This window comes from Rhinolophus ferrumequinum, chromosome 5 (assembly GCF_004115265.2).
Source record: "Rhinolophus ferrumequinum isolate MPI-CBG mRhiFer1 chromosome 5, mRhiFer1_v1.p, whole genome shotgun sequence".
NCBI lineage: Eukaryota > Metazoa > Chordata > Mammalia > Chiroptera > Rhinolophidae > Rhinolophus > Rhinolophus ferrumequinum.
The window spans coordinates 7,937,352-7,964,306 of record NC_046288.1 but is presented as its reverse complement, the minus strand read 5'-3'; the positions used below and the strand labels follow the sequence as shown (position 1 = coordinate 7,964,306).

Here is a 26,955-nt window from a genome sequence, read left to right as displayed (position 1 = left end):
GACTTCTCTGATTTTTCTCCCAGTGGTAGATCGTTTTCTCACTGATATTGCTATTCATTCACCTCCCCCAGTTCACCTAATTTCCTGTTGTATGTATGTTACTTATACATTTATATAACTCCTTCTTATAACTGTTTTACATTTTCAGTCTGTGAAAAGCCTTATTTCCAAGACTGAATCTGACCAAAAAAATTTAACAAAGAATTAAGTTTAAGCAGAAGAGAGTTTGATCTTTGTTGTTCTTAAGAGAGGAAATTAAAAATATAAAACTTCAAAATCATATTAAAATTAAGATCAAGAGTTATAATACTTTTAAACAAATGTTAACAGATGATTTAAAAATAGCTACATTCCTGTTTCAGAACTGTCCAATGGGAGGGAAAGAGGCAAATTAGGAAAACAAAAGTGAATGAGGCAGAGAGAGATGAAGCGAGTATTAAAAGGAAAAGGAAGAGAGAACTTCCAGAATCCCAAACTATATTATGCCCTCTCCTCCTCAGGGCTTTTGCACATGCAATTGCTTCTACCTAGAAAACGTCTACCCTCGGCCCTGCTGTTTCTTACCCAACGATCTTACCTTGGTTGTTCCTAAGCCTTCAATATCAGCTTAGATGTGACTTCCTAGAGAAGACTTCTGTTTTAGGGACCCCTAGAATACTCTGCCCTCCCACTGTACTTATCAGATGCTATGGTAACTGTCTACTTCCTGGATTGCATCCCCCCAGGAGGCCCACAAGAGTAGGTATTCCATCTACTTTGATTATCATTGTATTTCCAGTACCTAACCCACTGATCAGTAAATATTTGCTAGTGAACAAATGAACAAATTAGAAACTGCCAGAAAGGTAGAGAATAAAGTAGGGAAGTGGAGCAGAAAAAGACTCAGACTCAGAGGAGTGTTACTCTAATGAAATAATTTTATTCACTGTCATTTGAGCAGTTGTAACTTGCATCATTACTGTATGACTCCTTTATATGCATAAAAAGAATAAAAATTTAGCTGTGAAATTGACAAAAGAAGTGACAATAAACCCCCCGCCCCCGCCCCACTCTGTTAAGATAAACTCCAGAAAAATTTCCCTTCAGTGTTATCATTCAGCATAATATTTGCTTACCTTTGCTATTCGGCTAGCTGTTTCTTTGCAAAACTGAGTTGGGCTGTCAAAATGCTGGATTAAGTGAGGCAATAAGCAAAGGATGTTAAGAGGAAAGCCTATCAAAAAAAAAAAGGAAACAATAACCAATTTTATTGCACATCATTTTAAAAGTTACAGGTATTTATTTTTAATGGTTCACAGAAACCATTTTCTTTTTATTTCCTACAGTGCTCGATTTTCTGAATTCTGTTTTTGCTTTTACCAAAGAATTTAAGCTATCTCACATATTTAAAACATGGTAACTGCGGAAAAGCAGATATTAGATTTCCAAACAAATGATTAGTTTACATGCAGCCACATTCAAAAGCAAAGAGTAGGAGCAATTCTATTAACATCACCTGACAACTGGGAAGGATCCACCAGTGTGTGTTTGGAGACAGCAATGAGTTTACTGAGGAGATGCACGGTCATTTCTTGTGTGGATACTGAGGTAAAACCCTTAAGGAAGAGCTGCTGAAGGCCTGGAAAGTTATTCCATTTCAGTTTGCTTTGTACATTTTCAATCTTCTCTCGACTCTCTGATTTATCCAAAGGCAAATGGATAAGCAGTTTGTTGAGAAGCCTGAGAGCCAGGAGGTATTCGTATTCATAATCTGATTCCAATAAAGATGCTGCTATCCAAAAAATGGTGGCCATCAAGTTGGCAGGCTCAGTAGTGGGCTGCACATCATACAACGCTTTCTCTCTTAGAGAGGAAAGGCTTCTAGTCCTTGCTAAACTACTGCTATGGTTCATCCGTCCATCCATTATATCCAGTGTGTTACTCCGCCGCCGGTCACCTCTTCGGTCAGCAATTAAACTTAATCTCAAAGAGTTACTTCTTGCATTACTGTTATATCCCAAATAACTACTATTAATGGGACTTGTGCTTAGATTGAGTTGTCCAGTGCTTTTCCTGTTAGCTGCATACTTGTTTCCCATTATAGGATCATGGTATGAGGTTCTTTAAAAAAGAAAAGATAAGATGAATGCATGTACAATCACTTGTTTTGCTACACTAATTGTACTCTTGAAAACACTGAAAAGTGATAGCTGTTACTGGGAAAAATCGTTTTTAAGTTTATCTGACTGCTTAATCAAGTTTGAGTTCTTTCCTCTGTACTAAAACAGAATGTACAACAGGATCTTCTCCTGTGGCATAGTATTTCTTTTGAGTTGGATGAGGCTTGACTAGAAGCGAAAATGCTGTTATACTAATCACGGATAACTCAACTCTGGGATTTAGCAAACATTACGTCCAAGGCAGACCTCATCCGTCTTATCCCCAATCTCAATGGTTCCAATGGCCCTATTTCAGTCAACGTGCACTTTCCAAAAGAACCAAGATCAGAAAGTTTTGATTTGTCCTTCTCCCTCACATCCAATTATCATTGACTGAAAAATACTTAAGAATATTTTCTATATGTGCCAGCAGAATGCAAATTATGAGGAATATTAGATAAAATCTACTGGGGGAGAGTGGTCCATAAATAGATAAATTTATAGCCTGTTATTTGATGTTATTAAAATATAAAGAAAACACTGTGAGAACCCAAAGGACGTAACAATTAGCATTTCCCTGGGAGACTTAGGAAAGCTTAGCTAGGAGGGGATATTTGAGTTTGGACTGGAAAGATAAGTCATTCAGGGTCTGTCAAGGAAGAGGAAGTGGGAGGGAGGCAGCTCCAGGGAGAAGGAACATATGTGGAAGGTGTGAGTCCTGAGGGACCTAGCCTGCTGGGGGGACAATGTGGAGTGTGGCAGGAATGGAGCTTGTCATGAAGCCCGAGTGGCACATCTCTGGCCAAGACATTAGAGAAACAGCACTGCCACTTCTTAGCCCTGTGACTTTTCACATGTCCTCACTCTCTGAGGCTCATTTTTCCACTGGTAATTCATCTGATCTCCTTGGTACCATTGTCACTACCAGTATAAGAATAATATAATTGTTTAGTTATACATATTTAGCTACTGAAGTTCAATATACAAATCTACAGATGGCCTGGTTTAAATTCTTACTGAGAAAGGGCAGAAAGAAGATCATAATGCTTCATGGTTTCAGCCAAAGTATCAATTGCCGATTCCAACGTGAGAAGAAGCTCAATCACAAATCCCTAGGAAAAAAGGGCAGACTTTAATTAATTATGCTGTGGAAAAAAGAAATTGCAATGGACTTCCTGATGAGATTTAAAAATAGAACACACTCCACATTAACATTACAAAATGATTAAACTCTTGAGCAACAAGATCTTGCTGATGAAAACTCATCAAACTAATGGTATAAATTGATTATAATGGCACCACAAGTCACCCAAAATTGCTTAGGCCAGAAATCTGGGAGCCATCCTCATTTCTTTCTCTCACATCTAAACCGAATCTATCAGTAAGTCTTGAAAAACATTACTTTAAAAACATCCTAAATCTGACCCTCTTTCTCTTGTCTCCATAGCTTCCCTCATCCTAAGCTACCACCATTTCAGCCAGAACTCTTATAATCGCCTCTAAAATGACACCACTTTGCTTTCACTCTTGCCCTCCTAAGAACTCCACCCAACGTGCCAGAATGAATTTTTGAAAAGCAAAGCACATCTATCACCCTCCTCTCAAACCCTTTGGGTGGTTCTGGATCAATTCAGAGTAAAACCCCACCTCTCACCAGGGCCTACTAAATCTCACACGATCTAGTCCTGCATACCTCATCAATCTCCTGCCTCTGATACCTCCATCCAATATACTCTAGACAAGGCAGTTTGCCTGATTTTCCTTAAAAAAGCCTATTGCTTCTGTCTCAGGGCCTTTGTACTTGTTAGCACATGTCTCTTTGCTGAAAATGTTCTTCCCCAGAATCTCACAGGAGTCACTTAAGTATGTGTTCAAAAATCACCTTCTCTGAAGATCACGTATAAAACTACTCCTTTCCCATCATTCTTGAACCCGTTACTCTACCTTAATATTTTCACAGCATTTATCTCTAAGTAAAATTGTGTTATATGTTACTGGTGGATTAAGGCTTACTTCCCCAACACAATGTGAGCGCCAGAACGCCAGAAACTTTGTCTTATCCACTGCTTATCCACTGCTGTATGTCCAGTCTGTAACAGTGTCAATAAAATCATTCATCTATACAGACTTAAGTTTTCTACTGCAACATTTCACTTAATTTATCTTAGAAAATGAAATTCGATATTCTACTTTACATTTAAATTTACCTTCTTATCTCTTTTACCTAGTGGTCATCCCAGGATAATATCCAGGGCTCTGTGGGTGTGTGTGTGTGTGTGTGTGTGTAAATGGAAAGATTTCTTTAATAGTCACTATTTCATTTGATTAGTATGTTATTAAATATTGACTTAAAAACTTTAATTCTTTGCCTGCTTGTTCACAGCTGACATAAATAATCCTACAGGACCATGATCTTGCTCTACTTATAACAATCTACGATGAGCACGAAGTCCCTGACTACGAGTAGATGCTCAATAACTGCTGAGGTAATTTAATGAAATACCTGTGCATCTTCTCCTGGGTCCCCTACAGTTTCCACAAGTCTGGAGAGAACATCGGAAAGTGTAGTTGCAGAAAGAGGCTGCTTTAGGGCCCTGAAAATCTGAAAGGATCTCCCGGCATAGTGTCGAGAAGAACAAGAAAGTGCTGTTTGCAGGGCAACCTCACTAAGATGATGTTCCAAATGAACTCCTTCTGTGAAAAAAAGAGGAAATAAAAGGATGGTTCTTATTTTTCTGAATCTCGGGGTTACAAGCAGAGGCTAACCATTTAAAACCCAGTGCCCAGCACAGTACCTACAAAACTAGGTAGGCACTCAAATGTTATGAGTCAATGCTTATTCTTTTCATTAAACGCTATCTGTATTTTAGACAATTCTTTATTCGTATCTCCAGGGAAGTAATCCTTGAGATTACTTTAGCCAGATCATGCTTTGCTGTGAGGGCTGTCCTGTGCAGTATACAATGTTCAGCAGCGTCCCTGGCCTCTCCCCAACTATATGCCATTATTAACCACTTGCCCCTGCCCCCCAACTGTGACACAAATGTGCCCAGACATTGTCAAATGTCCTGAGGGGCAATACTACCCCTAGCTAAGAACCAATGCTTTAGACACATACATTTTTACTATAATTTTCAGAATGTGTTAAATTTTAAATCACAGAAGCCCGGGCTATACCTGTCTAAAAAGAATTTTTAAGTTTGTCACCTCTACGTATGTTCTTTAATGTAATTTTTTTCATTTTACACAGTTGTATTGTCATTTTTTTATGATGCCATCATATATAAAACTAAGAACACCAGAATGCCACTAGCTGCTTTCTTATTTTTAAGTAATAACTTAATTTTTCTTCAAACAAAACAAATCTACTGGAGGTGCCAAAAAAATGTATTCAAGTGGACCCCTTTGGTCAACGTTGCTCAAGCAGTAGTTCGCCGTAATCAGAAGTGTCTGGACGCTGATGGTAACCACTTTGAGCACCTCTTTTAATTGCAGAAGTAAAACGTGACTTATATTCATCTTTTGTCATTGATATATATTGAGTATTACAATTGCAATAGTTTTTTCCTTTCTTAAACTGTGTATAATTTTTTTCAGCACCCTCTGTATTATCACTAATAAGTTAAAAAAAAGAAAACCTGTCTAAAACTTTTCATTTTAGACATACCGACTGTCAACTTTTTCTTTTTTGCTAAAGATTATCAGCAAAAACAAACCATTTTTTTTTGCTAAACATTTCTACATCATATTAAAATATCTCATGGAAAGTAAATATTATCTGAAATGTTTATTGAAACATACCTGAGCTTGACTGCTTAAAAACAGAAACCACATGTTTCAAAAATGTAGTTAACTGCTCAGCACTCTTTATGCTAGGATTCTTGGCAGAAACATCCTCATGGTTCCAAAGGGGCCCTCTTTTTCTGAAAACAGAGAACAGATGTAATTCCCTTGGTTTTTAGTGTATATTAACTGTTTTACCCATATTGGCCTAAGATGCACCTTTGCAATTAGAAAGGATAGTAGTTAAATAAATCAAAAAGCATGTCACACAGTCACACACCTACCATTATTATTTGTACATGGATAAGTAATGAGTTATAGCAAGTAAGGGAATATCCAGGTTACATATAATTTCAGTCTTCCATCACTACAGTCAAATTCTCTCAGAGGTAATAGGAAAAGATGACAAATTTTGCCAAGGGAGAAGAATAGTAGTTACAGCCTATGTGTTACAGGTCAAAATATAATTTGTAGAGGACAGACTGTATTTAGATTATAATGCAAAGACAATAATTTACTAGTGAAAACTACAGGGAAAGTTTAACACGATAATGTCCTGTTGATTCTCTCTACCTTTGCATTCTTAAAGCCACCAGCTTGATTAATAAGGGTTAAGCCCAAAGTGCTCTGACAACCTTTTATGTGGTAACGCCACCTCCACTCCCTTCCATCCTGTACATTGCTGTGAGGCTGATTTTACCAACATATTTAGTTATTGTGTTCCACCTTCCCCATTCAGCTCAAAGATTTTCAATAATGTCTCCTTTCTTGAAAGATAAAAGATCTATAATCCATGACCTAGGCGTCATGCTCCTCCAGTTTGAATTCTCCTAAGCTTTCTTGTCTAGAAACTCTCTTTCCTCAGCATTACAGCCAGACTGGATTATTCACCACTTCCTAACACACTTTGTTTTCTCATACCCCTGAGATTTTGCTCTTGCTGTGGAATACCAGCCCTTTTCTCCCCATCTATGTTTCTTCTTTTATAGTGCCTTGCAAAGAGTAGACCATTAATAAATATTTGATGATTGACTGATTTGTGAAGGGGCTAATCAAAGTGGAATATGTACTTAGAAAATACAGTATTCTCTTTGGGCACTTGGTATCCAGACACAATTAAGGCCCTTTTCAGGTATAACAATGTGAGTACAAAAGAAGAAAGTCTCTGGTGGCACCATAATTTTCTAAATATTGCACAATATAAACCTGCATATTTCAAATCAATGGCCCTTCAGAAAAAAATAGGATTTGCGGTAGCTGACAAATGAAAGAACGACTTAATACATGTATGTCACTGGAATGGTAAGAGCGGCAAATATTACCTTGAGGTAATGAACTCCATGAGGGTTTTGACTTTTCCATCCTGCTCTACTGAGATGTCGACCTCATTGAGGATAGTGGTGTGCAGATGGGAAATGGCCGCGCTGTTATTTCCTAAACTGATACTAGAAGAGGTAGAACTTGAGCTAAGCCCTGAGTCAGTCATAGGGGAGGGCTGGTAATCTGGTATAAAATCACTAACACCTGCTGAAAGAGACAGACTGTCATGAATACCAGAACAAAAGAATCTCTCACAATATTTAAAGAACTGAACTATCCATCCCTTACAGATTATACTGCACATGTGAGGGACTCTGTCAATGCTAGCTGACACAAATCAGTGCTCCTTCTGCTGGAGCCTCACAAGCACCAAATTACATCAAGTGAGCTCCCCACCCCCACCCCCTACACTGTTTCACGGGCTATTATAATATTAAAACTTAACTATTTGGATTTACTTTGCAGTTCTCTGCTGCCATCTGCTGAAGAAAGGCGAAAGTGGCAGTTTCCCAATATTTTGGTGTATTTCCTCAACATTTATTAAATAACTCAGTCACATTTCTATAATGTGAACTAATTTTCAATTTCGTATGGAAAGGATTCTATACTTGTTGCTTCATTTTACTTAAAGAAAGGCACTTTCAAAGTCCATTTGTAGTATTTACATATGTCAATTATTAAATAATTTTAAAGGTTATTACTAATGCCCATATTTACAAAATGGCAAAAGAGGCCTTAAAAACAAACAACAAACTATGGATTTTGAATAAAGATGCTTTAACATAAAAAAGGCAGTAAAATTTAGTCCATTTATCTTTTAATCATAGTTTTAAAAGGTGAGTAAGTTTCCTAACAACTGTTTGGGGTTTTTTTAATTAACTATAGGGTATTAACTAAGTAAGTAAATAACATGGTTTCAACTAAGCAACTTTAAAATTCATTAACCCCGTATCTGACATTGTACGATTAGGAAGAAAAGTAATTTTATTTCAGTTTTTCAAAAAAATTACTTTTCTAAATTATCTATTATTAACCTGAGGATACTGATGAATGGAATAAATTACGGCTATTAGAAAAGAAGCGAACATGACTTGCAAAGTGGAAAAAAAAATTTCACAGCAACAGTGAAATAAATTTTATATTAGGTTTCCTTAATTTGGACCGCACTACTTCAAAATGCATAATTTGAAACTTACTATACTTCAAAAATGTGTAACATTTTAAATGCAGTAAATATAATCAAGTGAATAAAAAAAACTGAATTTCTTCCTTTGTCCATTTTTCAGACTTTGGATTAGAAGGAATCTAATAAAGTTCAACATCTTTTTCAGAACTAGTGCTTAATAAATTAAGCACTCTTTCATTCTATCTTCAGCTTACATGTTCAGAACTTTAAATTTTTTTACAAAGATCCTTAAAGACAATACAGACTCAAATACTCCAAATTGAATTCCTTTTATTGGTCAATAAATAATGTCAACAAAACTACATTTAAAAAAAAATGTACTCTAGTATTTCAGGTTTTATTTATTTAATTTTCACAACTGCACGATTCCACTTTCAAATTATACTGTTAAAGCAAGTACCTGTGAAAGTATAATCTAAGTGTGCAACTTGTTTGACTGTGAGCACCCTGGGCTCGTTAAACTCCTTGTTCCTGAGAAGGACAGAAGCAACAGTTCGGATGTTACTGTTGGATCCCATTACTATTAATAAGTGCAGAAGCAGGCGTTTGCAATGTTCATACACCTCAGGGTGGCAGTGGTCAAACCCTAAAAGGAATAGTAGAAAATAATCATCAGTGAAGAGGAATAATGAGTATCCGTGCTACCAAACTCATATTTTAAAGAAATGCAGAAGTTATGTAAACTATTTTGTGGAAGATGACATACTACATACAGTTTTCTTGGCCTTCAGTCTGTGTACATTTTTACAATAGACTACTGTCCTGTAGTACTAGGGACGATCAAGATAAATTTGCAATGGGTTTTATGTCTAAAATGTACTCATCTCTTAGAAATTGCTACATAATACTACACGTAAATGAATTTTAAAAAGGTGGGCATTTTTGTGCCTAGCACGAATAGAAAAGTCAGTAGATGTCTGATTACCAAAGGAATGAAGTAATACATATGTAAGTGTGCACATTAGGAAAACTTAGGAGAAGAGGGCTATCTTGACTTGCTTCTGGACACCAAGGAGACAAGCATGCAAGGTATTGCTGATGTGATGGATGCCACATTTGTTGCAGAAGGCACCATGGAGTTTCAGCTGTAATAATCAGACTGTCCACAATTCAACTCTTTTGGGAAACGCTCAACCCATTTCAATTTTCCATTTATCCTGGAAAGTTCCACCCCCAGAGGTAAATTATTCTCGCTACAGCTACAGAATTTTTCCTGCTACAGGATATGTGTGTTTGTGTGTATGTGGGAGGGGCCATAAGATAGGAACAGGAATGGGGATTGACTTGCTTATGGTTAAAAGAAAGACTAGGAATCACCCCCACTGGACCACATGTATCATAGTAAAAAGTTTTACAGAAATAACAGAGAAAAAAATAGGAACAGAAACACGTGGAAACTTGATTAAAACCACAGTGCTTTTACATTATCATAAAAATATAAAATGAAAGAATCAGATATTTATTACCTATAAAAATTGCATGAAGAAGAAGATGGAGGTAGCTTCCCCATTCCACCTTCACACTATGATCAATGATCAGATCAGTCAGAAGGATCACGGCTATGTTACACCTATGACAAATAAGAGTATTATTAATTATTTACGAGAGTAAACCTAGAGAAAATCTTATGCAAATCACTTCAAGACTTTGTATTGTATTTTATGGAAAAATACAACTTTTCAAGAAAAATAGAAGAAAAGAAATATAGCCGAAGAAACCATTAAGTGATAGTTTTAGAAAAAAATATATCTGTTAAGGGCTCCTTGAAGTCAAGGGCCGTATTTTCTTCATCTGCAGCCCTAAGACCTAGCACACTGCTTGCCACATAGTAGGTGTTCAGTACATGTTTGGTACATGAATAAACTGAAAAAAATGCAGTAACTGTTCTACTGTGATCCTGTTAGGTAACATGAAGTTTAACTCAATTCAAAATAATAGTGCCTACTACCATAAAATAATATTTTTCCAGATGTAGTAACTGGGTCCCAGAAAGGTCAAGTAACTATGCCAGACACCCAGAAAAGCAGCAGCACAATTAGATTTAATAATATTAATGGTAAACAGTTAGAATTCTGAGTTTTCAGATTCCTGAAAATGTAAACACATCGACCTAATGTGTTGCAGTATCTAATGAAAGAAGATTGCTTTTATTCTGTGACGTCAGATAGCATACAGAAAGCTGAAAGTGTTAAGCAGAATTTGGCTGGTATGAAATAGGAATGACGCTGTAGTCCACCTGTGAAGAGGTAATCCAGGTGATGATGTTTCAGGCAAGTAATCCACCAGTGGCGACCAGCAGCCTCCAGCTGGTGGGAAGGGCAGTGGCTCTCCTTGATTATGCTCCATCACTTTCAGTCGCCAATTAGAATAAAGTGGCATTGAATCACCTATCAAAATAAAATGATCTCATTTTCTACACCATCTACTTTCTGCCAATATAAGCAAACTCTAGTAAGACACCGACTATGTATATAGCATTGGAAAGTGATAAAAATAATTTCCCATCATTTTGACATATGTTTGCTAGGAAGACCTGGGTACAAATATTATCAAATGAAGCAAATCAGAGAGAAAAAGAGGTATCAATTCAGGTTCCATCCTTTAGATCTCAAAGCAAAACTGCATTAGCACTTCATTATGATTCCATAATTGATGTCCAAGACATGAGACCACATTATAGGTGAAGCTGCCTTGTAACAAGGGCTTTCTGGTAAGTCACTCAAATCTAAATTTCCTGAGACAGGGCCAACACAAACCCATCTTAAAAGGAAATCTGCTCTACCGCAGTGGGGCTGCAGGGTGCAGTAAAAAACGCCATCAGGAAATGTGAATTCTGTGTGACGTGGGTAAGTCACTTAACCTCTCTGGACCTCAGTTCCATCATGTGCAAAATGAGGAGATTGGACCAGATTATCTTCAGAGTCCCTTCCAAGTCTGAAGCGAAGGCCTGTGCTTCTATTTGACACCACCTTAGTATTAGAGCAAACGTGGGTAGAATATTCACTTTGCAATTGCAAGGGAGAACTTTCTGGTAAAACGTGAATCCATGGAGAAAGAGCAAACCTGTTCAAAAAAGCATCCCGTTGCCAGCGTCTGTTCTATGATGCTTTCTATGAACCAATTCTTAAGTTCCTTTGGATTTATCCATAGGGAACCGAGCTTTTAAAACAAATTTCCCCAACTTAACGTTTCTTCTTAAAATCAAGACATTTCAGATTATGTTGGAACACCACTAGTGGCAGTTAAAGACTCTTCTTAAACACAATTTATTGGAAAAAAATATATTTACTAGCATTAATACAATTAATAGTACACCTCGCCCACTGTAGTTATTAAAAAAAAAAAAAAAACGTTTGGAATTTATTACTTTTTTCTTCTTCATAAGATCCTCCAGAGCTGCTACTGTATCGAGATTCTAGTCTGTGATGTTGACGATTTAAATGACTGTTTAGTCCTCCGTAGATGTCGAGGTGCACATAGCTACGGGAATGATCATTGTCATTAGTCACAGTTCAAAGTAAAATGGCATTTGTACTGCAGGTCTCACTTTCTATGCTCAAAAAAGAACACAGCATGCAAAAAATATTAACAAAAGTTTACTCTGCTATATAATAATTCCACCTTACAATTCAAAAGCTTAAGCTTTTAAGTCAATTATTTCTACCTGAAGATTTTTCTTAAACTGTTGTGGCAATAATGTTCTGGTGAAACCTCTTTTACGTAAAACCCACAGAGTAAATATTCATTCAGATAAGTAAAAATGTAAGCAACACAAAAGGTGACTGACCATATGCCACCAACTCATCCATTAGCGCGTGTAAAAGAATCTAATTAAGATGTAAGCATCTTAAAGGATGCAACAGTTAATGTGGAGGATTTCCAAAATGGAAACATACTTTGTCACTAGAACTCTAACACAATAAAATATACATTCCAGTGCAAAAATTATCATTTATTCTGATGACAATCAGTATGTGTTAAACTCAAAAGGCTAATGAAGAACAGACAAGTACTTACCTCTCTTCGATATTCTCTTTTATCAGCTTATTATCAGCATTGCCATCTGTGGGAGCTATCATTGTATTGCTGCTGGAAGTAGTTCCTGCAGTCAGAAATAAAACGGTACATTTAAATCCTGGAATAATGCAATAAGAACAAAAGACATCAAACTAGAGATGTCAAAACTCCACTAAAATGAGAGCAAAGTAATTTTTAGAAAGGAATGTACTCATAATGATCAAGAGGGAAAGGAGACAACAGCAAAAACATTTTGGATCCTGGAAAACAAATGGACAAGTAAGCAATAAGTGTTAAGAAGGCTGAAACCTAAGCTGGTAGTGGGAGAAACCAAGAAGGTTCCATTTCTATATTGTTGCAAGTCCAAAAGGTTCAGGAATTAGTAGCATCAAGTACCTCTGGAAGTAGGGGTTGAAAGTGATGCTAAAAATGGCAAGATTAGTTGAAAATCTATTTCAGAAGTAGGTGGTCTTATGATCTACCCCTCTGCTTCTTTGAATTGGGTAGCTCTCTCTCTCCACTCCCAAAAGTCTTTTCTGATGAAACTAAATCAGATTTCTCAACTAGGGCACACTATGTCCAATTGAAAGAGGAGGTACTTCACGGAGAATAGGGAGATTAAATGCAAAAATATATACTAAAATTTGAGATTGTATCCCGTGCAACCTTCTTAACCTATAGAGCTACCAGAGGGCTTGAAGACTATGGTGTGTGTGTATGTGTGTGTATTATGTGCATTTGTGCGCAAACACACACACACACCCCTACACCATCTACTTCAGGCATATGACTCGTAGAGTTTTCTCTGCGAAATCTGATTAGTCCAAGAGACAAGACCTATAGATTTTTATATCAACGAAATCATTGTACAACAAATGACAAAGTCAACAAGTTCCATACAGAAAATCCAATCAAATCTTTATGAAAAGAAAGACCTAGAATTGGTAGGATTTTAAAAATTTTTAATAAATTTATTTTTTGTTTCATTTTTTACTTTTCAGTTAACAGTTGACATTCAATATTATATTAGTTTCAGGTATACAGCATAGTGGTTAGACATTAATATAATTTATGAAGTGATCCCACTAATAAGTCTAGTACTCACCGGGCCCTATACATAGTTATTACAATATTATTGATTATATTCCCTATGATGTACTTTACATTCTGTGACTATTTTCTAACTACCAATTTGTACTTCTTAATCTCTTCCTCTTTTTCACCCAGCGCCCCAACACCTCTCCCATCTGGCAACCATTAGTTTGTTCTCTATATCTATGAGTCTATTTCTGTTTTGTTTGTTTGTTTATTTTGTTCTTTAGATTCCACATGTAAGTAAAATCATATGGTATTTGTCTTTCGCTGTCTGACTTACTGCACTTAGCATAATACCCTCTAGGTCCATCTATGTGGTCGCAGACGGTAATATTTCTAGAATTGGCAGGCTTTTGCTAAGACAAATCAAAGCAAACAGCACTACTGAAAAAACAGGAACTTTTGCTGGGAAAAGAAAACTTTATCAGATGTAGAAGACAGTTCAACCGTGAAACATGAAGAGAACATTCCTAAAGAAATTCTAATAATAATAATAATTAAAAAAACAAAACCACTCTGGAATTAAAATCATTCTCACAGATATGAAAGATTCAATAGAAGTGTTATTAGAAATCCTCTAGAAAGTAGAACAAAAAGGCTAAGAGATAAAGATACACAACAAAAAATAAATTACAAAGATATAATTAAAAAGATTTCTAATTATACAGATGTTATTAACATGCCCAAAACGTTTAATATAAACTGAGTGACAAAGTATTTCATAAAAATTTAATCTACAAAGCCCAGATATTATATCAGTTTTCAATGGAAGTTATTCCCTTAGGGACATAGTTTCTTCAACTCAAAATATTGTAATAATTTTATGTATACACATAAGTATATACACTCACATAATTGGATACTATGTGTAATATATGCTTAAAATATATAAAATTACAGAGTAATTTCAGCAAGTAAGCGTTTCCTATATTTAACATACTAATTATATTCATTAAAAAAATGCCAGTTACATAAGGATATTCCCATTCTGAATAAGTATATAAATGTTTCCCTCTACAATATTAAGTACACTGTCAAATTTCTTTACTCCTTTGAGGGATTACAAAGTCTTGTCAACTTAATCACCATACATGATTCATGCTTGCTTTTTTCTTGGTGATGATGTTTAAAGCAAACGCTTGCTAAAATAAACAATTAGGTAAAGCTTCACTTTTGAGATAAAGTAATCAGTTTTATATAACTTCTCACCTGAGGTGACAGAAGGGATTTTATAGCTGGAAGTGATGCGATAATATGGGGGATTATCCATGTGAGTGACTCCTGAACTGACAGGATCGGTCAGCTGTAGTTCACTCACTAGTTCTTCTAGCAACTGCATTGTTTTGTCTCTACCTAAATATACAATAACTTTCTTCACCTGTCACGAAAGAAATCATTCAGAAAAGAAAAAGCAAAATTTTTATTTCATAAATTTGTCTTGAGAAAAATTTTATCACAGTAAGTTCAATTTTAATTGGTAGATAAACACAATTTAAATTTGATTATAACATTGATCAGCAATAAGACATTAATTAATCAGCTTTATAAATACTGTCCCCCCTCTAACCCTCAACATTATATTTTATTAGGATGACCTGAATATATTGTTTAATGGTTTCCACAACATTATCTTCTTCCTTTTACATTTTTTCTTTTTAAAGAAAAGCAAAAGATAATTGCTTTTCTATAAATCAGTTTCTATTTCTAATGGAAAAGATTTCAGTTAATATTACCCCAAGTTTTCCTTTTATTTTTAGTCAGGCAGCCTTCAAGCCTAGGATTTATTTTTTATTTTGCCTTCCCATTCTCTATATTCAACCCAGCAGTGTAGAGCGGTGATTAAGAGCAAGTATGTAGAATGAAATTGGAACCCAAAACTACAAACTGGATTGGAATGCAGATCTAACACTTACTAGCTATATGATCTGGAAAGTTTTCCCTTCTGCAAAATGGGGACAATAGCACCCACTACATTCTTCATTCATTAGGGTTAAATAAGATATATAAAGCACTTTAAAAATGCCTAGTACATAGGATGAGTTGAATAAGTGAAAAAAGAGAAAAATTTCAGTTATATGCATTATATGTATCTTTCTCCATCCTTTAATTCTTACTACTCAAAATGTGGTCCTGTCAGCGTAGGCATCATCCAGGAACTTGCCAGAAATACAGAATCTCAGGCCCCACCCCCAAATCCAGAACTGGAACAAGGACACTAACATGTGAGCAGTTCTGCTTTAAACAACCCCTGGGGAAATCTTAAAACAAGCTTTATCATATCATACCAAAGTCTCAAAGCGGGTTACCCATTGATAACTGACTTCCGACACACAGCTCTTCATCTCTCCAACCTGCTCTAGTTGCTAATTCCCTGTCCTCATGTTCAGTTACCTCTGACCATCCCAGGGTTCATTCCTGACTTGGTGTCTTGTTCTGACTGTGATGACCTCTGAGTTGACCCTGCCGACCCCAATCCTGTCAAGTTTTCGAGCCCCACCCCCACCCCAACTCCACTGCCTTCTCCAAGAAGCTTTCACCCACTTTTCACACACAGATCCGGGTTGGAATTCCAGTTCTATTAAGTGGCAGAGCAAAATGGCTCTGTGGCTTTGACGAAGCTACTCTTCTCTCTGCCTTGTTCTATTCATCTGTAAAACTGTGGTGATTTTACCAAACTCACAGATTTTTTTCTGAGAATTAAATGAAATAATGTAGATGAAGTACATGTGCCATGCTTGGCTATAATAAGTGATTCAGAAATGATAATTAAGAAATTATTATTAATTGTCTTTTAAAATGGCTCCTTTTAAATTCTTCACAAAGAATTATAATAATTCAGGTTATTATAACCTGAATTTCATCTTGGCTTCTTGAAATTATAACTTTATGCCTATTTCTAGTTCCAGCCCAACTCACTCATTCATTCATCTAATTAGTGGGCACATTCTCAATGCCAGGCACCTTTCTAGCCTCTGGGAAGACAGCAATGAACCAAACAGCCAAAAAAAAAATCCTGCTATTAAGGAGCTCACAATCTACTGAATTGACTGACACCAAAGTAATAAGGAAGTAGATAAAATGGCTGTTGGATGATGGTAAGAACTAGGAAAATCAACAAAGCAGGGAAAGAGAAAAAAAAAGAGTGTTATGTAGAGGCAGGGCATTTGCAGTTTTAGATAGGATGACCAGCACAGGTCTCCATGAGAATGGACATTTGATGGGTACTTATGGAAGGAGGAAAAGTGCGTGCAAAGGGCCGGGGGTGGGAGGGCCTGGTGTGGGAGCAGGGCAGCAAGGGGCTCAGCATGGTTTACGGGCAGGGAGCCCGAGGGAGAATGTTTGGAGACGTGGTCGGAGAGGAAACTGGGATCACGCTCTTTTGTGCCACACACCTGCCGTGCTGCTCTTAGTGCTTCTCGGTGACATGCCTTCAGGAACAATGCTTTCAGTAACCGTGTTAACTGGGGAAGTGCGGGGTAAAGCAAAGCTATTAAACGGTTTGTTTAAAGTGGGATCTGTCAGAACTCCAAGGGCAACATTGTGCAGACACAGTCTTCTGTGGAACATACTTTCAGGAGATGCTGCCATGTGATTGACAGCTGTTTCTACATATCCACATGTGTGTTTGTGTGCATAATGAGTCTAACCTTCATGTTTGATCGGTTCATATTGTTCTCTTAAGGAGATAGATGTTAAGGATTGCTTCCTTCCCTCGAAGGCCCAGAGTGTTCTAGTCTTCATTGCGTATCTCTTACCAGGCTTTCCCTTGCTTCCCCAAGTCTTAGGCACAATCCTAGCGGCACTGAGATCTCACCATCTTGCTCTAATATCCCAACGCCAGCTCCTGCCTAACAAACTATTTTTGTGGTCTCCACTTCAATGTCACTTTCTCTCCAATATCAATTTTTATCCTCCCACACATCTGTGGTTCCGAGGTTATTCACTCTCCGTTCTCTGCAATTTTCATTTGCAGCCGTTATCATACCTGCGTTTTATTAACTTACTGATTTATTCATTTAATAAATAATAAAGAATAAATACAGTCTGTATCATCCATCAGATTATAATGCTCAGAAACTAGAAGAGCGCCTGTCCTGTAATAAGAGTGCCTGGCCAATAATATTTGTTAAATGAATCAATGAGTAAATCTATGTGCCATTTCCTGACTGTCTTCATCATGGCCCTACTTTACCTCTGCGGGTCTACTGATGCCCATACTCTGACATTACAAAACACCATCAAATAAATACACACACACATGCATACATAGATACACACATATACTATTTACACACATGCATACATATATATACACACACATATGCATACATATATACACACTCATAGTATTTATACCACACACGCATGCACACACACACACACACACACACACACATACACAGACAATGTTTTTTTAAGTTAAATGAACCTGAATACATACGTAAGGCAAGAGGCTTGGTTCACTATTCACTCCACAAATGCTGATCAAAAAGTGCAAAATTATTTTCAGGTTTTTCGGCCAGCCATCTGCAAGTGTGGTCCACACATTCTCCATCTCCGACCAGGCCAGTTCATCACCATACTATGTGTAAGAAACCCAATACATACTTCAGTAATGACTGTCTGTTACGTACCAAACTTAGCACATTATGAAGTATTAGAAAATGTTTTTATAGAAAGCTTTTATCTTTTCCATACTTTAGAGGAATAATCATTTCTTTCAACAAATCTAAACATAATTACACATGACGTTTAGGTCAACAACAGTCCACATATACGATGGTGGTCCCATAAGATTATAATGGAGCTCAAAAATTCCTATCACTTAGTGACATCGAAGATGTCATAACGTCCTAATGCAACGCATTACTCACGTGTTAGTGGTGATGCAGGTATAAACACACCTACTGTGTAACCAGTTGTACAGAAGTATAGCACATACAATTATGTACGGTATATAATACTTGATAATGATAATAAACGACTATGTCACTGGTTTATGTATTTACTATACTATATTTTCTATCGTTATGTCAGAGTATATTCTTTCTACTTATAAAAAGAGTATGCCGTGTTATGCCAGCATCAGCCTCAAACATCTTGTGTTTACTGCACCTCTTGGTTGCAGCCTTTTCTCCTGTTCTTGATTTAATCTCGTGTTGTTTTGCGCAGTAACGTGCTGTACAGGCTGGTAGCCTGGGAGCAACAGGCTGTACCATACAGCCTAGGGGTGCAGTGGGCGGTACCATCTAGATGTGTGTAAGCACACTCTGATGTTTGCACAAGGAGGAAATTGCCTAAGGATGCATTTCTTGGAAGGAATCCCTGTCATTAAGCTGGGCATAACTGTAACCACATATGATTTGAGCCCCCCTCCCAAAAAGACTTTGTATATGATAAAAATTTTTCTAGAGAAAGGAATTTATAACGCATACTGTGTATATAAGACTGGGTATTATATTATATTATACTATACTATACTATACTATACTACATTACATTATATAAGACCCGGTCTTATTTTACTATAAATAATTTTTGTTCCAAAAGATGCATTAGAACTGATTGTCCGGCTAGGTCTTACTTTCAGGGAAACACGGTATTTGTTTGGTTTGGTCATCACAGGAATATCTAATCTCCTCATATATTTTGAACCTTATTTACTCCTCCTAACTCAGTAACTCGGTGCAGCAACTACCAACACAAAACCCATTTTACCTTTGCTGTCATGTACATCAGATTGTTCAAAACCATTGCAGTGGCCTGTGGGGATCCCCAGCCTTCTCCTCGTAACCAGCGCCTGCTAGTCACCATAAGTTCTCGGTCTTTTAGGGAATCATCTTCATCTTCATCATGTCGTCTTGCGATGGGCAAAGGTTTTAAGTCTACCAACTCGATATTGTTGACCCACGGTAACAGGTAGTGCAGCATTACCTGCCTCCCAGCAGGGTGAGCCGTCTGAATTCTCTGGCTTATCTCTGTAATTAGCAACAAGCCCACAGAGGGAACAAGTGATATAATTTTGCTTTCCTTTGAGGTGTAATTAATTTCAACATCTCATCCTTAAAGAACAGGAAGCCAGATTTTACTTATTACATTTAAAAATTGTAAGTACTGTTTCTCCTCTTAATAAATTTGACCTTGATGATATCATAAAGTAATAGCTAATATATATTCCCATTCTTACTTTTTTATATAAAATACCTTTGGTGGTTAAGATAAATAAATGTTTGTGCACTGTTGGTAGAATTGTAAAATGGTGCAGCCACTATGGAAAACAGTACAATGGATCCTCAAAAAATTAAAAACAGAACTACCTTATGAATAAGCAATCCCACTTTTGGTTATATATCCAAAAGAACTGACAGCAGGGTCTCAAAGAGATATTTGCACATCCATGTTCACAGCTGCTCTATTCACAACAGCCAAGAAGTAGAAGTAACTCAAATGTCCATCAATGGATGAATGAATGAATAAACAAAATATAGTATGTACACATAACAGAATACTATACAGCCTTAAAAAATAAGGAAATCCCGTCCCTTGCTACAACATGGATGAACACTGAGGACATCATGCTAAGTGAAATAAGGCAGTCATAAAAACAAATACTCTGTGACTCCACTTACATGGGAAGTAGAATGGTGGTTACCAGGGACTGGGGGGAGGGAAAGGCATTGTTTAGGGGGGAGAGTTTCAGTTCTGCAGGATGAAAAGTTTTTGGAGATCTATTTCACAACAATGTAAATATACTTAACACTGCTGAATGGTAGTTAAAATGATTAACATGGTAAATTGTATAATATGTGCTTTTACCACAATAAATAAATAAATGTAATTGTATGATAAAAGAACTTTTATACATGGATTATTTAAAATGACCCATAAAGAATCTCACATATTTTGGTTCTATTTAGGGGAGATTCCTATGATGCATTTGTTACTTTTACATTCACCTAATTTCACGCTCATGACAATCCCGAGAGGTGGACAGACTCAGAGTAACTTGGCCAAGGTCAAAGATCAGGTGGCAGAGGATTCAAATACAAGGTTGATTCCAAAGCCCATGAGTTTTTACATACTATTTAAATTTCCATAAGTCACTTTAAATAAGAATCTTCTTTCTCTTCAATCCCCCTTTTTCTCCATATTTACTTATACTTATTTACTCATTAGAAGGAGTGAACATGGAAGCTCCATGATTTGGAACTTGGCTCTGGAATTGCACACACCAGTTCTACCATCTACAAGCTGCCTGACCTGGGGCCAACCTGTCAACTGCTGATCCATAATTTATTATTCTGTAAAAAGAAGGAAGGTAACAAAAGTAGTTGCCTCATGGAGCTATTGTGCAAATTCAATGAAGTGCTCAGTCCAATGCCTTGCGTATAGTTATGCTCAATTCTAACTTTTTATAAGAATCCCTTCCGCTAGTCGGTCAACACTGTTGCCCTCCAGCATGAAATATTAGACCTGGAGCTCTGAAAGCAGTTGAAAGAAGCGATCCTGACAGGGGAAGAGTCACTGTGTGTGGGAGCTGGGTCATGGCGGTATCGGCTGCCATCCTGACTGATTCCGTGACCCCTGGGACCCAGCTGGTCTCCTCTGCTTTTGCATAGGAGCCTCTAAAAGCCAAGCAACAGCAAAATTAGTGTTCATGCTGGCCACAACATTCCACTGATGACCACCCACATCCATCTTGAAAGAGCTGTCAGGACTGTGGGAGTTAGGAAACAGGAAGGGGCATGGTTGCTGCCATCTACCAGTGCAAACCAAACAGGTCAACTGCTTGAAGAACTGAATGCTAGGAGAATTTAAGTTGTTTGATCCCCACTCAGATTAATTAGGGATGGGGGCTACCAATTTGGGGGCACGTCCGGTACTGAGACGAGAACAAGATCTTGCTGCAGGTGGAAAGCAGAAAAACTAGCTGAGTGTCTTTTGTGTTATAATTTAAACTTTTCAGTTAAAGGAGAAAGTCTTATGGGGGCACTTACAATAGTGTGTTCATTAGGCAGAAGGTTAAATGCGATGGACCCCAAAATTGTCCTAAATCTGAGTCCTGGGAGACCCAGACAGATATGACATCTTGCCTGACACATAGCCCTGATAATTCAGAAGCCCTGGCAGGAATTTCTGTTGGCCCCAAGTAAAGGAAACTGGGCCAGAAAGCACTGTGGGATTCTAGCCGGAGTTTTGCTCAAGGCAGTGCAGGACCTTTCCCTGTGCTTAGCGGTTTTTCTTACAGAAAGAAATCTATATCTTTATCCCTGCATTATTTTAAAGGCAGGCCAGTACACAAGATAAAACACATACTAGAAGATTGCATGTAAAGCCCCCTCGTACTTTATTATTTTTTTTATTTTGCTGGGTAGAGCGGAGAAGGGAAGGCAAAGTGAGAAAAAGTGAGAAGCCCTATAAAGACTTCATTAATAAGACATCTAAATATCATGATAGATCAGTAGTAAGAGTTCTTCTTAAAGAAAAAAAAATCTCTATATAAAGACACGTTTTGTTTTGATTCAACCTCAAATTTCACATGTTTAAAACTTCCTAAAAGTAGTTTAGAAATTTTTGCTAATAAAGAAAAATGACTAACCAGTTAAATGATCATACCTGAGAATATGGCGAGAGTCAGCTCAGGGTATGCCCGTGCTAATTCCTCAGACAACTGATAATATGAAACAGAGTACAGATGTGGCAGAGGAGACAGCTGGCTGAGGACTCCATCTGTTCTCTGAACCTCCAATTTGTGAGCATAGCGAAACATCTTCGGTTCCAGGATCTACAGGAATGTAATTCCACCAATTTAAGATTTTATGGCTCTTCTAGGTTTCAGCTATAATTGAAAAAAATAAAACCTTTTCCCAAGAAACATTCAAGTTTAAAAATTATATAGTTATATATATATATGTATATACATATACATACGGATTTATATATATATACATATATATAGTAAGGTATTTCACATGTTAATTTCTAATTCCGAGAAATGTTTGCAAAAGACCTTTAACTATTTACAAGGCTTGTGTTCAATGGCAATGATTCCGTTAGTAGCATAGTCTGAAAATAACTACAGCAACTTAATATACAATTACTTGAAAGAGATTACCACTTTCCAGTTCAAAAATATGACTATATAAAACATGTATAAGTGGAAAAAAAAATCTTCAAACAGATCTTGGTTAACCACAGAATAAATGTGAAGTATAAGGTAAAAATTCTTCTGACATTACATTTATACTATGTAAAGAACTGCACTACTGAACCTTCTGTTTTTAATTTTAGAAAATAGTTTAGAACGTTTTTATTATAAAACATTTGCAGATTATTCACATGTATTTATCAAATGTGCTCCTGATAATAAAAATGAAAACATGTAACTAAATAAACCATACTGAACTTTCTTCTTAATTAATAAAAACATTAGGGTGTAATTCCGAAGATGGTCCTCACCAGCATCGGTACCACTTCAAACCCTTTGGAAAAATCAGTATCTACGCGAATCCTATTCTTAACTCTTGGTTAAGAGTAAAGAACCTCGTCGTATTATCAATTAGTTATGTATTGTATAATAATCATATATACCCATGCTTGGCTAGCTAACTTCCTAGGTTATGTTTCTCAGTCTAACAAAGAAAAATTATATAAGTTTTTCAATAAAAGAGCTAAGTACTTTTCACTTGGTTCTCAAAAAAAAAAAAAAATCGGTTGACATTATCTATTGAACAGAAATAGTCACACACACACACATAGGCCCTAACTACTCAATTTTTATACGTACTCTTACATGCACATAGGTGCATGTGGGGGTAATATACATAATCCCGCTATAATACCCTTCTGAACAGTTTATATTACTTATAGACTTAAATGACCCATATAATCTTTGTCTTCTCCTTCTAATGACAATCAGGAATTGACATCATACCTTACTATTAAAAGCAATAGCTGAGTATTAGTATACTTTTGAGGCAAGAATAGATTATCATGCTTCATTAAATCCCAAGTAAAAAAATTTTAATTAGCATTTGTTTACAAACCTGTAAAAGTTGCATAGCAACTTCGTAGATACTTCGAGAAGAATCAGCTGCTTTAAACAGTATCAGATTTAGGAGCATCACTGTGTCACACTGATAATCCCTAGGGACAAATTTTAGAGGTTAGGTGAATAATGTTTAGAGGCCTTCACGGAAGTTAATAAATGTGATACACAAAGGGCAAGGCTGTAGTGCAGACATACAGCTGCTACGCCCATGAGGTGACTGGCTTTTTGTTTTTGTTTTTTTAAGGTAAAAGGTACAACAACAGATGCATGGTGATTACTATCCCTATTTTGGTTAAATTTTATAAGAGCTTAAGGAAGGAAAATAACGCTTTCTTAGTATTTCTGAATTTGAAAGAAAATATTTTCTTAAAGAAGAACCTAAAATGAAATATAAAACACAGTGTCTGGAGTACCTGTTCTGGAATACATTAGCTATGGCTTTAAAGCAGCCAGCTGCCACCCTCTTCGAACCTGTGTAACATCGATCCACAGCCCAGTACATCAGGTTGCTCTGATCTGGGTTCAGCTCCAGCAGTAATGTAACTGCTTCACAGCCCAACTGATGAACCTAAGGTCACAAAATTGCCCAGGATACAGAGTTATATATTATTGATATATAGGTGTCTACTTCCCAACAGTTTACTAAAATCACGTAGGGCATATGTTTATCGTATTTAATCACAAAACTCTGTCTCTTTTTGTTCAACTCCTCGTTTTATTCAGCCAGCAGAAAACATGACATGGGTAAATTAAATGTAGTCTTCTGCTTTTTACACAAGACACTCAGCAGTAGTATTCTCTTCTCTAGGAAAGCCCCGAAGGCAGTTGATGAATATGAACACGGATTAAATGCTTTCAGAAAAGTGAGTTATTAATCTCTCCAGTTATTTTGATCAAGCTTTATTCTTGTTTTTGATAACCCAATAGAGAAATTATTCTGAGGGGGAAAAAATGTAAGTCCTATTTTAAATTGTGAAGTCTGCGTGTGTAGAGTATGACAGCACGAAGGGCAAGGAATAGGGAGGGCAGAACAGAACGATTAATTGGAGAGTGGTCAAAAAAGAGAAATTAAACATAGCAAATAACGTGTTTCTCCCTTGGTGCTCAATATATTCTACATAATTTTTAGACTTAGAACCCCATTGTGAGATATATACACACCGCTGCTGTATTGATCCTATACATAAAAGGGAAATTAAAATTATTAAATGAGTGTAATAAGAATTAGAAATAGATTATGGCATCCTATTTAATTTTACATAACAGTGTTATCATTCTAACCTAGCTAATTTAAAAAAGGCTTGTTTTCAGTGAGCCATACAATAATTACAAATAATGCAATGACAACTTCTTATGAAATTTTAAGGAATTATCAATTAATTACCTTTTTGTCCAGAGAGTCCAAAATATTATCCAACCATTTGTACAAATAGCCATCTGATGAAAGTCCTACATTATCTGCAACAGGGCCACAACACAGTACAGCAGACATAGCCTTCGAACAATAATATTAGAATTACATTTAAAACATTTAAGAGGTTAAATGCTGGTTGTTTGTTTAATGAGAAGAGGCAAGATATTTTTACTTATGTAGCCACAATATCTTTAGTTTTTTTCCTTACAAAGAAAAGCGTAATAGCTATTTTCAAAACTAGGTAATTTATTGTGAACAGCCAAGTATCATGATGCGAAATTAAGCATGAAATTTGAACAGTACTGGAAGAAAAGGAAAAAAAGACCAAGAGAAAGCACTTAAGTAGAAAAAAATAGGTATTCTTTGAGGTGATCCTCAGCTCTTTAAGAAAGTGGTATTCAAATTTTAGGTAGATTTCTGTAAATTTTTTGCATTGTATTTTATGTATTTTAATAAACTTATGGTATAAATGTTTGAACATGGCAGGCAATATATATTTTAATATTCTCAGGTACTCAGAAGAAATGCCTATCTTTTTTATAATGCTAAGCACTGAGAGACAAAAACATTTAATTACATGCTTAAGAAAAATAAGAAAAATCAGATTTCCAAATAAATACCTTTAGTGCGCAGTACTGATGTCTATTAATTTGCATATTTCTATCACTGTATCTGTCTAAGGGAGTAAACATGATGCTAAAAGGACCTGCCCAATGACTAAACAGCATAAACAGACTGTGACGAAGGCTCTGTTGAGGAAAAATACTTCTTCTCTGGTGCACTGTAAATAAAAAACAGATGGAGAAACAAGTCATTTCCATTTCTTTTTTTACTTTACTATGTGTGTCAACTTGCTACTGAATATGTAATACTGTAAAAAAGTTTTCATTTTAACTTAACAAAAATCTCCATAGTGATAGAAATCATTTACATATATGCAAATCACAGTAACAACGTTGCAGTCGATGTCATCATGTAGCGCATTCTGTGCAATACAGCATCTCTGCAAGCAGAATTTCGTGGCAGGCTCAGTGCTGCCTGGAGGCAGACACAGAGCTGGGCGAACACAGAGCTGGCGGGGGGGGGGGGGGGGGGGGGGTGAGAAAGGGTAGGGAGCAAGAGGGCAGCGGGGAGGACCCTGCCCCTCCCTGGGCTGTTGCTGGCTGCATGGTAAGTTTGGCCTAGGCGTTAACAATCACACCTCTGCGTCTTGGTTCATTGGTAAGAGAGGGTTTTTAACTAGTGAAGTTACATTTAAACTCTATATGTTTTCAGCAGTGCAGCTATCTTTATAAAAGGATCCTACATGGAATCTTGATATACAAAACAAACTGAAGGGAAGGTGATCTTTTTGAAGTTAGATGTGACACCTGGAGTCCAAACCCACTCTGCTGCCTCTTGCTGATGGTACCAGAGGAGAAGCAACACAATGTGAAAACCACTGGTTTAGAAGATCTCCAAGGATTTTTTCCACTTTAAAATTCTATTCTCCAAGACATGGAAACTACCAAAATGTCCTTCAACAGATGAATGGATAAAGAAGCTATGGTATATATACACAATGGAATACTATTCAGCGGTAAGAAAAGATGATATAGGAACATTTGTGATAACATGGATTGATCTTGAGAGTATAATGCTAAGCGAAATAAGTCAGACAGAAAAAGCAGAGAACCGTATGATTTCACTGATATGTGGTATATAAACCAAAAACAACAAAAGAACAAGACAAACAAATGAGAAACAAAAACTCATAGACACAGACAATAGTTTAATGGTTACCAGAGGGTAAGCGGGGGAGGGATCAAATATATGTGATGGAAGGAGAACTGACTCTGGGTGGTGAACACACAATGGGATTTATAGATGATGTAATACAGAATTGTACACCTGAAATCTATGTAATTTTACTAACAATTGTTAGCCCAATAAATTTTAAAAAAAAAAGAGC

General features: G+C 36.6%; 1 protein-coding gene across 15 annotated transcripts in view; it reads right to left on the bottom strand.

Annotated features, from left to right (window-relative positions):
* Nucleotides 1-26,955, bottom strand: part of FRYL (FRY like transcription coactivator) — a 240,389-nt gene that overhangs the window by 43,029 nt on the left and 170,405 nt on the right. For 10 of the 15 annotated variants that reach the window (XM_033105538.1, XM_033105539.1, XM_033105525.1 and 7 more), the window contains 19 exons: nt 25,625-25,785; nt 24,975-25,085; nt 24,004-24,158; nt 23,586-23,685; nt 22,156-22,324; nt 19,258-19,517; nt 17,981-18,121; nt 14,749-14,917; nt 12,445-12,529; nt 11,795-11,907; nt 10,664-10,814; nt 9,894-9,997; nt 8,828-9,013; nt 7,244-7,448; nt 5,940-6,061; nt 4,642-4,832; nt 3,156-3,250; nt 1,496-2,100; nt 1,116-1,213 (listed from right to left, as the gene is read on the bottom strand). In XM_033105538.1, coding sequence (XP_032961429.1) covers nt 1,116-1,213; nt 1,496-2,100; nt 3,156-3,250; nt 4,642-4,832; nt 5,940-6,061; nt 7,244-7,448; nt 8,828-9,013; nt 9,894-9,997; nt 10,664-10,814; nt 11,795-11,907; nt 12,445-12,529; nt 14,749-14,917; nt 17,981-18,121; nt 19,258-19,517; nt 22,156-22,324; nt 23,586-23,685; nt 24,004-24,158; nt 24,975-25,085; nt 25,625-25,785 — 3,221 coding nt within the window. The remainder of the gene's footprint in view (nt 1-1,115; nt 1,214-1,495; nt 2,101-3,155; nt 3,251-4,641; nt 4,833-5,939; nt 6,062-7,243; nt 7,449-8,827; nt 9,014-9,893; nt 9,998-10,663; nt 10,815-11,794; nt 11,908-12,444; nt 12,530-14,748; nt 14,918-17,980; nt 18,122-19,257; nt 19,518-22,155; nt 22,325-23,585; nt 23,686-24,003; nt 24,159-24,974; nt 25,086-25,624; nt 25,786-26,955) is intronic. The other 5 variants (XM_033105528.1, XM_033105530.1, XM_033105540.1 and 2 more) reach the window with 3 other exon arrangements.